The sequence below is a fragment of the Ammospiza nelsoni genome, chromosome 27 (assembly GCF_027579445.1).
Source record: "Ammospiza nelsoni isolate bAmmNel1 chromosome 27, bAmmNel1.pri, whole genome shotgun sequence".
Classification (NCBI taxonomy): domain Eukaryota; kingdom Metazoa; phylum Chordata; class Aves; order Passeriformes; family Passerellidae; genus Ammospiza; species Ammospiza nelsoni.
Window position 1 is genome coordinate 3347507 of NC_080659.1, and position 13789 is coordinate 3361295.

The following is a 13789-nucleotide window of genomic DNA, read 5'->3' on the forward strand; positions in this document are numbered from 1 at the left end:
CACAGACAGCAGACACAAAATGAACAGTTATTCTTGGATAATTTATTCAGAATTTTAATATAAACAGTTAATTGTTCAATATTCCGACACACAGCAAGGATTTTTTTTTACTATTCAAAGATTTTCTGTACATGTCACTGCTTGGCTCTTAGATATGAAAACACTGAAAAAATAAATCAAGGGGGAAGGTTTTTCTCTTTTTTCTTCCTTTTAAAAAAAATCATGGCACATTTGATCCTTTATTTCAAACAAGAGGTATCTGCAGTACTATTTGTTTTCTGGAACCTTAGATACGCAGAGAGAAAGGTGGGAGCAGCAAGAATGAACTGGGGAAAAAAATAAAAACCTCAGGACTTCACAGAACATCACCTAACATGTAACTGAAACCATCTGTGGTTTATTTAAGTGAAGCAGAAAGCATTTGCTTTGGGCTGTGTTGGATGAAGCTGATGTCCAGTTCCCCCATCCATGAGGGTCCTCAAATACAAACCAGTGCTGATAATCCAAAAATAAAATCATTCCCCTAACTACAGCAAAAGGTAATGCTTTTCCTGCTCAAACAACACTCTACCTCTGCAGATTTACAGGTGGCCTTTCTAAAATTCTCCATCAGTTTTCAAGGGACATGATTAAGGGAAAAGACTTGGAAATGGGGATGGTGGAAGCGTTGGAATGCTGCTGGGAGAGTCTGGATTTACAGAGCTTTGGTGTTGAGCCCAGCTCAGAGCTCTCAGGTAAAGAGCCCTCAGCTCAAGATTTACTGGTGCTGCTGGGACTGACCAGGGGCTGGGGCTCAGCTAAGTGAGAGCCCATATTTAATCTCCACTGATGGCTCCTCTTTAGCTGCCAGGACTATTCCAGGTCCTCCCAGCCACCAGACCCTGTTCCCAAGGGATCTTTCTGGGCTGAGAAAGGAAACTATTTAACACCACCAGTTGGAACACTGGAGTGGGAATAAAACCACTACCAGGAACAGAATTTCTGGCTGATTGCAAATGTATTGGCAAAAAAGTAACAACACCATAGGAGTTAATACTAACTTTATTATACAATATTTTAAAAAGTCATTTCTCTACCTGTCCCCTTACAGCTTGCATTGTGCTGCAGTGAATTTGCCCAAACTGCAAGAATAAGTGCTTCCTTCTGAGAAGGACAAGCAAATTCATTTTAAAAAGAAATACACATTTAATGACAGCAGGTTTGCTAAAAATGGTTAACTTTAGAGTTGCTTTTCAACAGTCAGGTTCCTCCAAAAGTCAGCTGGATGATTGGCTTCACTCTTGTGATGCTCCTAACGAGGCTGAACACGTCAAGGCTTTACACCGACACTCACGGACAGAATCCAAGCAGAGGGAACACAGAGCCAAGCAGAAGGTAATAAAAAGGCCAAATTCCATTAAGTTCATACAAATACCAAACTAATCTTACGTTGAATTTCACGAAGTAACTATTTCTTGATTCCAACCCATTGAGCAGTTCCTTTCCCTGGACCACAGGACACTCCGAGGGGCGGCGGCGCCTTGGGCAGGGCCGGGGTTCCGAGAGGATCTCAGGGTTCATCTGCAGTTCTGAGCTCCCTCCAGGCTCTGAGCCCATCCCACACGGATCATGGGAGCACCTGGCACAGCCTTGACAGTAAGGTTTTATGGCACAAAGATATTTCACGTTCTGGCTTGTCAAACAAGGTTCCAGTCTTGGTAGCGGGAAGGGCCCAGGACACCTCAGGGTCCGTCTTTGTGTCACAGTGGTTTTGAGAGGGAACTCGACTGCCTCCCTCCCTCCCTCCTCTAAAGCAGAGGCTCAGCACCCTTCTCCCTCCTGTCATTTCCTATTTGCCTTCAGCACAGTCAGCTCAGTAACACAAGAAGCGACTTTTGAGATTTTTCTTTTTCCAAAGAGATACCAACACTATAGCCAACAGACTAAAATTAAGCAAAGTGTCCCATCGCTATAATACAAATTTAGGAGGAAAGAGATAAAACTACCCATAAATTAAGAGTACCCTTTAGCAACCTAAAAGCAGCCTCTTGATACCCACACAGCTGCTTTACCATCATCGCTGCAGCGTGGTCTAGTTCCCATCGCCTTTCCCAACCCAGTGCTGGCACAGAGTTTATGTCTGAGCTCTTCTATTTTACAACACAATAGAGTATTTACAAGCAGCCAAGACAGACACGTTCCTAACCCAGCAGCCAAGCTTTGCAGTGCTGTGCTGGCCTGCCAGAGAAGTTCCAGATTGGCAAGAGCCGTTCAGGAAGTGGCAATTGAGTTTAATGTGGAAACCTTTCTGAGAAACCTCTCCAGCCTCACACTTCAGATGTTTTCTCAGTGAAAGCTCAGCAGAGCTCAGCTTCTTGCTCCTCCTGATTCACCAGAGTGAATTTCTGGTGCCAGAGTGTGCCCAGGAGGCTCCAGCTGCTCCTGGACAGGCTGAGGGGTCTGTCCTGCTGCCTCATGCTGTGAGTGGGGCATTCTCTGCCCACAAAGGGCAGGAGCCAACCCTCCAACAAATATTAATGCAAGGAAAGAAAGAGCTTCCCACTGCTGGCTGCCCTCCTCCAGCCATCCCACCTGCTCTCCTGCACCAGTGTTTGGTTCCTCCTAAGCAGCAGCAGGAGCAGCAAGTGTGGAGCTTCCACTGCAGCTGGGGAATCCTGCCCCATAAGGACGTGGCCGGAGCAAAGAGCAGCAGCTCCCCCAAGGAAGGCTCAGCACAGCCCCCCTGCCCAGCCTGGGGTCCCTGGCAGCACCCCAGAGGTTTCAATAGCACTTGAGTCTCCACTTGCAGGAATTCTCTGAGCAGGAATCAGTGAGATCCAAGTGAGGCATTTGGGCATCCCTGGGACGAGGATCTTCCAGCAGCAGAGACCGAAGTGTCGGCTGCAAGCCAAGGAAGGATTTTCTAGCAGTGAGAGCTGGGCTTTGCGGGTGATGTTCATTTATTCTTCTTAATTCTACAGCTGAATGTGATCTGTAGCAGCCACGAGCAGCAACCACTAGTCTTATTTGTTTAACAGAGGAGAAACACGATACCCTCCCCACCGGTACCACACGCCTTCCCTCCCCTGGGCACAAGGTAGGAAGGATGAGTGACCTTCACACAGTGCTGGGTACAAACAACTGCTCCGTTTGGTGCAGGGTGAAGGTGACACTGAGCCACGGGAGGGGACTGCCTGTCCATGGAGCAGCACACACTCCCTGGCTCAGCCATCCCAGTGTTCAAACCATGTGTACTCACAGGGCCAACCAGTATCAACCATGGGGAAAAGCCACACCAATACAAGGTTCCACTGTTCCTTCAGGTTAAAGTTCTTCTATTCCCACAGTTATGATCACTGCCCTTGGAAATGGTATCAAAGCAAGGGTGTGCTGGGAAAGGTTTGTTTCAGGAGGTCACTGGCAGGACCTTGGGTCACCTGTGCACAGCAAGAAGAGCAGTGACCAAGCCACCCCAATGCAACCCCAACAGCAAGGGCTGGTCCCAGTCCCTGCTCCATGCTGGCACATGCTGATCCAGGAGGAAGCAGCCTGCTCCTTTTAGGTCATGAGTTCACTAAAGTCCAAACATTTAAATGGATTTTTTGTTCTTTTTTTTTTTTTTTTTTTTTTTTAATCACAACAGAACTAAGGGATGAGATCAGATCCAAATTTGTAAATGGGTTCATTGGCCACTACTGTTCAGATTAGGGATCAACAGTGATGGGCCATTCTCCTTCCCATTCCCTTCATGAATGGTCCCTGGTATTGGAATCAGCTGATACTGATTTTCCCTGATCCACAATAGGTCCAGACCAGAATATTTGAACAGGTTTAGAGGTGTGTAGTATTAAAAAATATCCTTAAGAAACACTGAGGTAGACTGCACCAGAACAGGACAAAAATAATCCCACCACATCCACCTGCCAAGATTTTGCGGATACAAATTTACATGTTCTGTGTGTTTAAGAAAACTAATTGTTTGTTGCTTTTTTTTTACAGTGTTTTATATATTAAAATAAATAAAAAATTCTAATAAGAAAAACTTCTCTTCCTTAGAAAAGTGTGAGAATATGTCTTCTTTCCTGCAGTGTAGTATAGAGCTGCTAAACAGTTACAACTTTGTAAAGCAGAAGAAATGTAAACGAGGCCTTTTGAAATCCAAAGGTTCTCACCCATGTCTGGACTGTGTTTTCCACCCAAAAATTTGTGGAGCAACCTGTACCCTCCACCTGGGCCAAACCCACCAGCCTCCAGCAGCAAAGGGCCCAACAGCTCCTGGTGCTGCCCAGTCTGTTGTGCCCTCTTTTACGACTCTGGAAGTGCTGTTTTGGCCAGAAGCAGCTGGGGGCAGAGGTTCCCAGCACCAGCTGCATCCCCATGGACTGCAGCCCCTCTGCCTCGCTCACAGCAGCAGCACTGCCCGGGCTGGAGGCACTGCTCGGGCTGGAGGCACTGCCCAGCCCAGCGTTCTGCCCTCCCGAGCCAGGGCACCTCGCTTTGTCCTGGTACAGAGCACAAAACACATCCAGGACTTCTCCAGGAGGAGAAGTGAAGGACTGGGCATCTCTCAGCACCTCCTGCATGCCATGGGCCTGTGACATCCATCATCTTCCTCCCCTGCTCCTGTCAGCTCCATGCTACCAGCCCTGGTTGAGTTTCATCATTATTCTTCAACACCAGCATGACAAAGCACAGTCCCGACGGCGAGCGCTGACATCCCAGGAGTTCTGCAGTGGGAATCTCGGGGAACACAAGGCTGGAGAGGCCTGGCAGCAGCAGAGAGGCAGCAAACCACAGTCACCTCCAGGGTGCAGAGCCCAGAGCTTTGTGCTTCTCTCCTTCAGTGTCCCTTCCTCAGCTCCAGCTCGTGCTCGTCCTCTCTCACCGGCTGCAGCTGCGGCACGAAGGCAAAGCGAGGGACACGGGGGCAGAGGAGGAGCAGGACTCAAGGCCAGGATGTTCTGTGTCCTTCAGCTCCCAACACCCAAGATGGGGCTTCGACTGGAGCCAGCTGACTGTGTTGTATAAATCATGAAACTATTACAAAGCCTTGTCAAGTTTGAACTGAACATGTGCTTCATCGCTCCTGCAAGGCTAAAATTAGTTCATTCTGAAATCTTTGGACCACTTTAAGACCAAACAATCCCCCAAAAACTCTCCCCGCCCCAAAAGGATCATAAACAGTCAATAATTTATATGAAGTTAAAATTTAAACTAAAGACATCTTTAAATATGTTACAACAAACAATATATATACTCAATGTTGCAAGGACAGAAAACTCCGTGTCTCAGGTCAGGGGACTCCTACTCGTTTGGTCTTGAAAGTACCCACAAATCTCAGAGTTCTGCTCATTTAGCTCCCAGCACGTTTTCCTCATTTGTTAATGAGAGAAAACCTGCTCTCAAGAGTCCTCAGTATAAAAATAATCTGTTTAGGATTCAGTCCCTCCAGGGAAATGGGGAAAAAAGATAAGTACACACTTCCAAGAAGAGGAAAGCTCCTGTGAGAACAGAGAATCATAGAGTATGCTGAGTTGGAAAGGACCCACCAGGATCATCAAATCCAACTCCTGGCCCTGTGCAGGACACCCCAAGAATCCCACCATGTGCCTGAAAGCGCTGTAAGTTGTGTACAAAACCAGAAATGTCTCTTTTGCTATCGGGTACACCCCACATGTTGATACTGCACACACGCACACACACACGCCCACACACGCACCCCGGGGCTTCCACCCCTTGAAAAAAAACAAAGTATGAAAGCAGCAGCTATTGGTCAATCTGAGGATCTGACTGATGTGCTGAATCCTTCAGCTGTAGTGGAGAGGCTGCCTGAAAAGCCTGGAATTCTACTGGAAATCTCTTGTTCCGCGCTGCTGGGCTGGAGCTCAGGCACCAGAGAACTTCACGTCTTCTGCTGGCAAACGCGGACGCTTCTCCTTCAGTTGAACTCACACGGTCACTTCCTGTTGTGAAACCATGGTTACAGAAGGGACAGCAGCCATGGAAACCTCTTCCATTTATGTTCACAGATAAGTCCACTGACAACCAGTCAACTTGGCAAAAAAAAAAAAAAAAAATTCATTGTAAGATGATTAAAAATCTGAAGAGTTTGTAGATGTGTGTCATACACTGTGGCAGCAATAACAAGAGTCCTGAGATTTGTGGAGGGGGGGGAAAAAAGCAGACACAACCCTTGGGCCAAACAGGAAGTGTTAGGAAGGACTTGACCTGGGCATGGAGAGAATCCGCCCGTTTTTCTTGCCACCGTTCATGTGAGTGTAAGGGATGTGCTCCTCGTAGTTGCCCTTGAGGGCCATGGAGGGTCCATTGTCCCTCCCCAGCGCTTTGTCCCTCTGGGAGTACGAGGAGGGGTCGAGGGGAATGCTCTCCATGTTCTCGAAGTCCATCTCGTACTCCTCGGTCTCCAGAGGTTTGTTCTCCTCGCTGTAGAAGAAGGAGACCTCGTGGAAGCTGGGGTGCAAGTCCTCCTTCAGCATCTCGATGATCTCGATGAAGGTGGGGCGCATCTTGGGGTTGTACTGCCAGCACATCTGCATCAGGCTGTGCCTGCAGCAGCACAGAGCACAGTCAGGGCAGCACAAACAATCCCACGTGCACAGCAAGCCTGGCACCCATGGCAGAACCCCCCTCCGCCCACACCACACCTCTGACACCCCAGGTTGCTTGTTCTCTTTCCAGCCTCCACATCTCCCTGCAGATCCTGACACTCCTTTTTCTCTATTTCTGTCTAGATTAAAAATTCCTTCCGATTCCTTCAATTGTTCTGAACTTGGCTGCTGAAGGAAACAGGGCTGTGGTTCACAGCCTCTGTGTGTGTGTGTGTGTGCACATGCACTTACAGCCAGGTCATCCTTTTATTAATTAATTCCCTTTTAATTTTAACTCAGCCTGAAAGATAACAAAGCTCCTACAACTTCAAGGAAAATGGGAGGCTGGGCAGAGGACAGAGGTCCTGTAAACATCCCACCCAAAAGAAAGGCCTGCAGCAAGAGGTCACATGTTATCAGACACCATGGAGAAACAACTCACAAATACAAACAGAGTCTCAAACTGGAGTTTGTAACTGGCCATCAGACAAATGTCCAGCACAGCAGGCTTTTTTCATAGGGATACTCACAAAACATGTTTATTTTATGACTCTGGAAGTGCTGTTTTGGCCAGAAACAGCTGGGGGAAGAGGCTACCAGAACCAGAGAGTTAACATCCGTTCTCCCTTTCCCAGCCAGAGCTGCTTTCCCTCACAATTGCTCCAGTGTGACTCCTCACACAGAATCCCAGGATTACTGAGGTTGGAAAAGACCTCCCAAGATCATCAAGTCCAGCCTTTCATCCACTGCTACCTTGTCCCCAGCCCAGAGCACTGAGTGCCACATCCAGGCCTTCCTTGGACACCTCCAGGGATGGAGACTCCAAACCTCCCTGGGCAGCCCTTTCCTTGGATCACTAAGGACACTTTGGTGGAATTTCTGTGGGAGATGCCTCACTAAAGTCTGGTTTTGTCCTCCCCAGTCAAAGAGGGTTAAGAGGTGGCCCAGGTCAGGCCATCTTTGTGGGCCACACTCCAGGCAAAGAGTGCACCTGGGCTGGCTGTCCCTGCTTGGCACTTACAGCCTCTCTGGGCAGTTGTCTGGCTGATCCAGGTATCCTCCATCCATGACAAACTTCAGCACCTGCTCGTTGGAGAGTCCCTGGTACGGCTGCTCTGCCAAGCTGCTTATTTCCCAAAGGACAACACCAAATGACCTAAGGGAGAGAGAAATCTCCTGGTGAGAACAAAACATCCTGGAGTTATTTTGGAAAATGAACTTCTAAACAACACGGCTATATTTTCATGGAAGTGTTTCAAAACAACGGTTTTGTTTTGTCTGTGCTCTGAGCAAGACAGTTTAAACTAAAACAAGGAGCTCCTGAGCTGGAATGCATCTGGGATGGCAGAGGACAACTTACCACACGTCGGAGTAGGTGGTGAACACCCCGTCCTTGAGCGACTCGGGGGCCATCCAGCGCACGGGCAGCAGCCCCTTGCCGCCCTTGCGGTAATAATCCGTCTCGTAGATGTCCCTGGTCATCCCAAAGTCTGAGGGAAGCAATTAGGATGTGTTAAACTCCTCTCCCTCCATCCTGCTTCTCCTGTGCAGCATCTCCAGATGGATGTTGCCTTCCCCCCACTGCCAAAGCCCAGCCTGCAGTCATCTGTCACCTCGTGATTAATGGTCAAAACATTTCCCTTTTCCTGCATTTTTTTCCTAAGGAGTCACAACAGAGACTCCAGAGTTAAATTTTTTGGTGACAACTTCTATTCTAAACATTATTTTATTCATCCTCTCTAAGTAAAACAGAGCTCCCTTTGTCTGAAATCACACTGCCCTGGCTTTAACTCCAGAGAGCTCTGAAAAATCACCACATAAAAAAATCACCACATAAAATCACTGTAACCTCAACACCACATTCTTCAACCCTGCAAGGGGAGGAGACCCTGTTCTATACCAGCACCTTTTCTCATTATTCAGCCATCCAGAAGTCTGTATCTTAATTCTCCCAGGATTCAGAATCATCTCCTACTGTGGGGTTCCAGGTTATTTTGAAATGTTGTATTTACTCATTACTAAAAGAGTTTGGGTTAAAAACTGGGTTAAATTACTTTTAAAAGCCACCTGACCCAATGACAGGATTATCAGCAGTGGGTTTGTTGTACCCAATTCCTTCTTTGTCTTAATTCTCATGGAAGCAAAGACCAGTGAGACAAACCCAGGTAGTTTAAGCTGGAAAGGTAATGAACCTTTGGGACAGAGGTCCTAAAAGTATAGGGAATAGAGAAGGGGAGAATAGAGAAGGTGAGAAAAGCTGCTCTAGCTCTACAGGAGATTTGTTCTTACTGAAGTCCACACAATTCTGTCACAGGGAAGAAACAGAGGGAAGTGCTGCAATTTCCCAAAGGCAGACAGCGAGAAACACCCATGTTCGACACTTTGGTTTTACCAATTTGCTTTTACATCAAACACAATGCACAGAACCATCTCCTGATCACAGAATGGCCTGGCTTGGGAGGGACCAGCATCACCTACCCCCTATTTTCACAGTGAAGTCCTCTGCCACCATGCAGTTGCGAGCTGCCAGGTCCCTGTGCACGAACTTCTTGGCGTTCAGGTAGGCCATGCCGTCGGCGATCTCCGCCGCCATCTGGATCATCTCCCTCAGCGTCGGGGGCGGCCGCCCGGGGTTATTCTGCCAGGAAAAATCACAGTCACAGAAAGGTGTGGGTTAGGTGTGACCTTAAACATCATCCAGCTCCCTGTCACGAGCAGGAAACCCTGCTCCAACCTTCCAACCTGGCCTTGGACACTCCCAGCTTCTCTGCGCAACCTGTGCCAGGCCCTGCCCGCCCTCACAGCCGAGAATGTCTTCCCAAAATCACATCAAATCTACCCCTTTTCAGCTTAAAGTCATTAGATTAAAAAGTATTAAACTCCAAATCTGTCAGAACTCAGCACATCCCTCTGGGTATCCAGAGTTGCTGGGGACCCTACCAGGGGGCTCAGAGACCCTGGCACACAGCCCAGAGCACCTGGGGATTTGATTATGACCTGTGGAGCAAATTACCAGCTTTGTATGAGGATCTAAAAGTCACAGAAATTTAAACAATGTAATAATAAAATTATCACAGGGTGAAAAGGTAGATTTTAGGATTTTTAGAATGGGGGTTTTGGGGACAAGATGGAGGGACTTGGGCATGTCCAGTCCTTCTTCTTCTTCTTCTCCACCTCCATTTTCTGCTGTGATGCTGGCACTTTGGGATTGGTTTAGAATGGAAGTGCACTGTCTAACATAGGTGATAGGTACTGTAAAGTAATTGTAAATATGTTATATGTAGTTTGCAGTATAAAAAGACAACACTGCCCCGAGGGCAGTCAGAGTGCCTGTGGCTGCCCTGCTGAGCAGACCTCGGCTGGACAGAAAGAAAATTTTATAGATCAGAATTAATAAACAACTTCAAGACCAAAAAACTGAAGAGCTCTGACTCGTTCACATATCTCGGGGCTGCAATTCACAACTAAGCCCACAAGACAAATCAAGTCCCTGTTCCACAGCAGACTCCCTCTCTCCTGTTTTACCTCAGCTTCGGGTCTCAGAGAGCGCAGGTAACTTTTGAGATCCCCATGTGCCATCAGCTCCATGACTACCAGAGTAGGCTGTCCCTTGGAGACCACTCCAAGGAGGCGAACCTGGAAAACAAATGAGAAATTCCTTTGAGGCTGTGTCCAAACAGAGGTGAAACCAGGCCTTGTCAGGCTGAGAGGTTTAAAAAGAGCAGCAGTGAAACGATTTGGGCAGAACGTGGAATCCAGCAGGGAGAGATCCCAGCTCTGATGGATCAGCTGAGGCCAGCTGACGGTTGGGCTCTGCAGGCACTGCAGAGCTGCGTGCTGAGGCGCCAGCACTTACCACATGATGGCAGCTGAAGCCTTTCATCACAGAGGCCTCGTTGAGGAACTCGATGCGCTCGCGCAGGCTGGCCGACTCGTTCACTGTCTTGACGGCCACGCGCGTCTCGGGCTCTCCCTTGACGATGTCCTTGGCGATGCCCTCGTACACCATCCCAAAGGAGCCCTGGCCCAGCTCCCGCAGCAGCGTGATCTTGTCCCGAGGCACCTCCCACTCGTCAGGGACATAAACTGTGGGGCACAGGGGGACATCCTAGCTGAGCACTGTGGGGCTGTTTGCAGCGGGCTCAGGACGCGATGAGAATGTTGACTTTATGTTTTAAAAGGCTTTATTATTTTATGATATATGTTATATTAAAAGAAAATGGTATATTAGAACTAGACTAAAAGAATAGAAGAAAGGATTCTATCAGAAGGTGGGAAAGGGAGGGAAGGGAAGGGAAGGGAAGGAAGGGAAGGAGGAGGGAAGGGAAGGGAAGGGAAGGAAGGGAAGGGAAGGAAGGGAAGGGAAGGGAAGGAAGGGAAGGGAAGGGAAGGGAAGGAAGGGAAGGGAAGGGAAGGGAAGGGAAGGGAAGGAAGGGAAGGGAAGGGAAGGGAAGGGAAGGGAAGGGAAGGAAGGGAAGGGAAGGGAAGGGAAGGGAAGGGAAGGGAAGGGAAGGAAGGGAAGGGAAGGGAAGGGAAGGAAAGGAAAGGAAAGGAAAGGAAAGGAAAGGAAAGGAAAGGAAAGGAAAGGAAAGGAAAGGAAAGGAAAGGAAAGGAAAGGAAAGGAAAGGAAAGGAAAGGAAAGGAAAGGAAAGGAAAGGAAAGGAAAGGAAAGGAAAGGAAAGGAAAGGAAAGGAAAGGAAAGGAAAGGAAAGGAAAGGAAAGGAAAGGAAAGGAAAGGAAAGGAAAGGAAAGGGAAATTTTGTGACTGCTCACAGCTTTGACACAGGTGGCTGTCATTGGTTATCAAGTAAAAATAACTTACATGGATTAATTAAAGATGCACTTGGTGCATTCTACAGCAGCAGATAATTATTGTTTACATTTGCTTCTGAGGCTTCTCAGCTTCTCAGGAGAAAAGATTTTAGCAAAAGGATTTTTCATAAAATATATCAGTGACAGAGCATCTTCTGAAAGACACTCTCACAGCAGCTCTGGGTAGTGCTGCCAGATTGAGGTGGGGTGAATTCTACAAAAGGACCAGAAAACCCCACAAAAACAACTCCCATCCCATCCTGCTGCACTGATTGCATGATTACACAACAAAGAAGCCCTGGTTGCTCTCACCATCACTGGCACTGATGTACTCAGGGTTGGAGGATGCATACAGGGGTCCTGTTGGTCCTTCAGTTTGTCTGGAAGAGACACAAAATCCTCAGCACTCTGCAGCCTCTGAGGTGAGGGCAGTTTGATCAATCCCCAAAGCATGCAGCAAATAAACTGTCCCCATATGGCACAAACTATTTCCTGCACTTAAATTAATGCTGCAATCAGTATGGAAATTAGAAACCAAACAAAAACTGACTCCCAACAAAGCAGCAAAACTTTTGGATGTAAATTTTGGTGTTTGTGGTGAAAACAAGAGGAAAGTGCACTCACCTCTTTTTCACAAGCACATAAGCAGCTCCAATAATTCCAGCAATTATTATGGCAAAAATAATAGGAACAATGATAACAGCAATATTTGGCTGAGCATTCACTAGGAGAGAAAGAGAGAGTTGGAGACATTATATATATATATTATATATACAAGTCCAAAATACAAACTTTTTCCTCAACAAAATCTCCCCCTTCAAAAAATTGGAACAAATACAAAACTAGAAGCAATTTCACATCAAAATGTGGGGCTGGTCAGCATGAGGACTAATAAACAAAAGCCATGTGTTTCCAAGTAATTCAGGTTCTTGACAACAGATGTATTTGGTAAACAGTTAGTGACTCGCTGCTTGCTCCACCCCATCCTCCAGCAATAACCCGAGTTTCTGTCAGGGATTAGAAGCCACAGATGAACTGAACTCACAGTAATCAGCCACGTAGAAGTAGGTGGGCTCTGTCCAGGAGCCGTTGCCCGCCAGGGAGGTGGCTCTGATCCTCACGCTGTAGTTGCCGGGCTGCAGCCCCCGCAGCCTGCAGCCGCCCTCGCTGGCAAAGTGCTTGCGGGACACGCAGAAATGGGCCTCCTGTGGGGACAGGGCAGTGCCAGGCTCAGCCTGCAGCACCCGGGGCTAGCTGAGAGCTCCTGGGGGCTCCCTGAGAGCCCCCCACACTCCTGCAGCACCCAGAGCTTCCTGACAGCTCCTGGAGCTCCCTGATGGCTCCTGGGGGCTCCTGCAGCATCCCAGGCTCCCTGACAGCTCCCAGGGCTCCCTGAGAGTTTCCTGGTGGTCCCTGCATTACCCAAAATTCCCTGAGAGCTCCCAAAACTCCTGCAGCACCCAGGGCTCCCTGAGAGTTTCCTGGGGGCTCCTGCAGCAGCCAGAACTTCCTGAGAGCTCCTGGAGGCTCCTGCCAGCATCCGGGGCTCCCTGAGCGTTTCCTGGGGGCTCCCCGATAGCCCTGGAGGCTCCTGCAGCACCCAGACCTTCCTGAGAGCTCCTGGGGGCTCTCTGACAGCTCCCCAAAACTCCTGCAGCACCCCGGGCCCCCTGACAGCTCCTGGGGGCTCCTATAACATCCAGAGCTCCCAGAGAGCTCCCCAAAAGTCCTGCAGCCCCCGAGACTTCTTGAGAGTTTCCTGGGGGCTCCCTGACAGCCCTGGGGGCTTCTGCAGCACCCAGAGCTTCCTGACAGCTCCCAGGGCTCCCTTAGAGTTTCCTGGGGGCTCCTGCAGCACCCAGACCTTCCTGAGAGCTCCTGGGGGCTCCCTGACAGCTCCCCAAAACTCCTACAGCACCCAGGGCTCCCTGAGAGTTTCCTGGAGGTTTCTGCAGCACCTGGGGCTCCCTGACAGCTCCTGAGGGCTCCTGCACCACCCAGAGTTCGCTGACAGCTCCCCAAGATTCCTGCAGCACCCAGAGCTCCCTTGTGAGTTCCTCGAGGCTCCTGCAGCACCCAGAACCTCTCACCAAAGGTGCTGTGACTGCAGAACCTCCCCCCAAAGGTGCTGTGACAGAACTCTCACCTCGGTGTCCCCAAGGCGCCCGTAGTTCACCTCGTAGAGCACGATGAGGCCGTTGGGCTCCTTTGGCTCCTGCCACTTCAGGTGCACAGTGTTCTTCTCCACCAGCTCATGGGACACTTGGCCAACAATGTCATCAGCCTTAGCTAGAACCAAGTTCAAGATCAGGTTTAGCTTCATGGCTTTGGGCAAAATTCACACCTCACCCATCCTCCTTTCCCAGCAGTGTCACAGACATCTTTTCATG

The 13789-nt window shown here is 48.8% G+C and overlaps 1 protein-coding gene across 1 annotated transcript in view; it reads right to left on the bottom strand.

Annotated features, from left to right (window-relative positions):
• Positions 1-1023: 1023 nt before the first annotated feature.
• The window catches only part of INSR (insulin receptor), a 62915-nt gene continuing 50149 nt past the window's right edge, over positions 1024-13789 (bottom strand). Inside the window, exons 12-21 of the mRNA XM_059490003.1 lie at positions 13546-13688; positions 12445-12604; positions 12024-12123; positions 11712-11779; positions 10444-10673; positions 10113-10223; positions 9066-9225; positions 7948-8077; positions 7609-7743; positions 1024-6546 (exon numbers count right to left, since the gene is read on the bottom strand). Of these exons, the coding sequence (XP_059345986.1) occupies positions 6192-6546; positions 7609-7743; positions 7948-8077; positions 9066-9225; positions 10113-10223; positions 10444-10673; positions 11712-11779; positions 12024-12123; positions 12445-12604; positions 13546-13688 (1592 nt within the window). The 3' untranslated portion in view covers positions 1024-6191. The remainder of the gene's footprint in view (positions 6547-7608; positions 7744-7947; positions 8078-9065; positions 9226-10112; positions 10224-10443; positions 10674-11711; positions 11780-12023; positions 12124-12444; positions 12605-13545; positions 13689-13789) is intronic.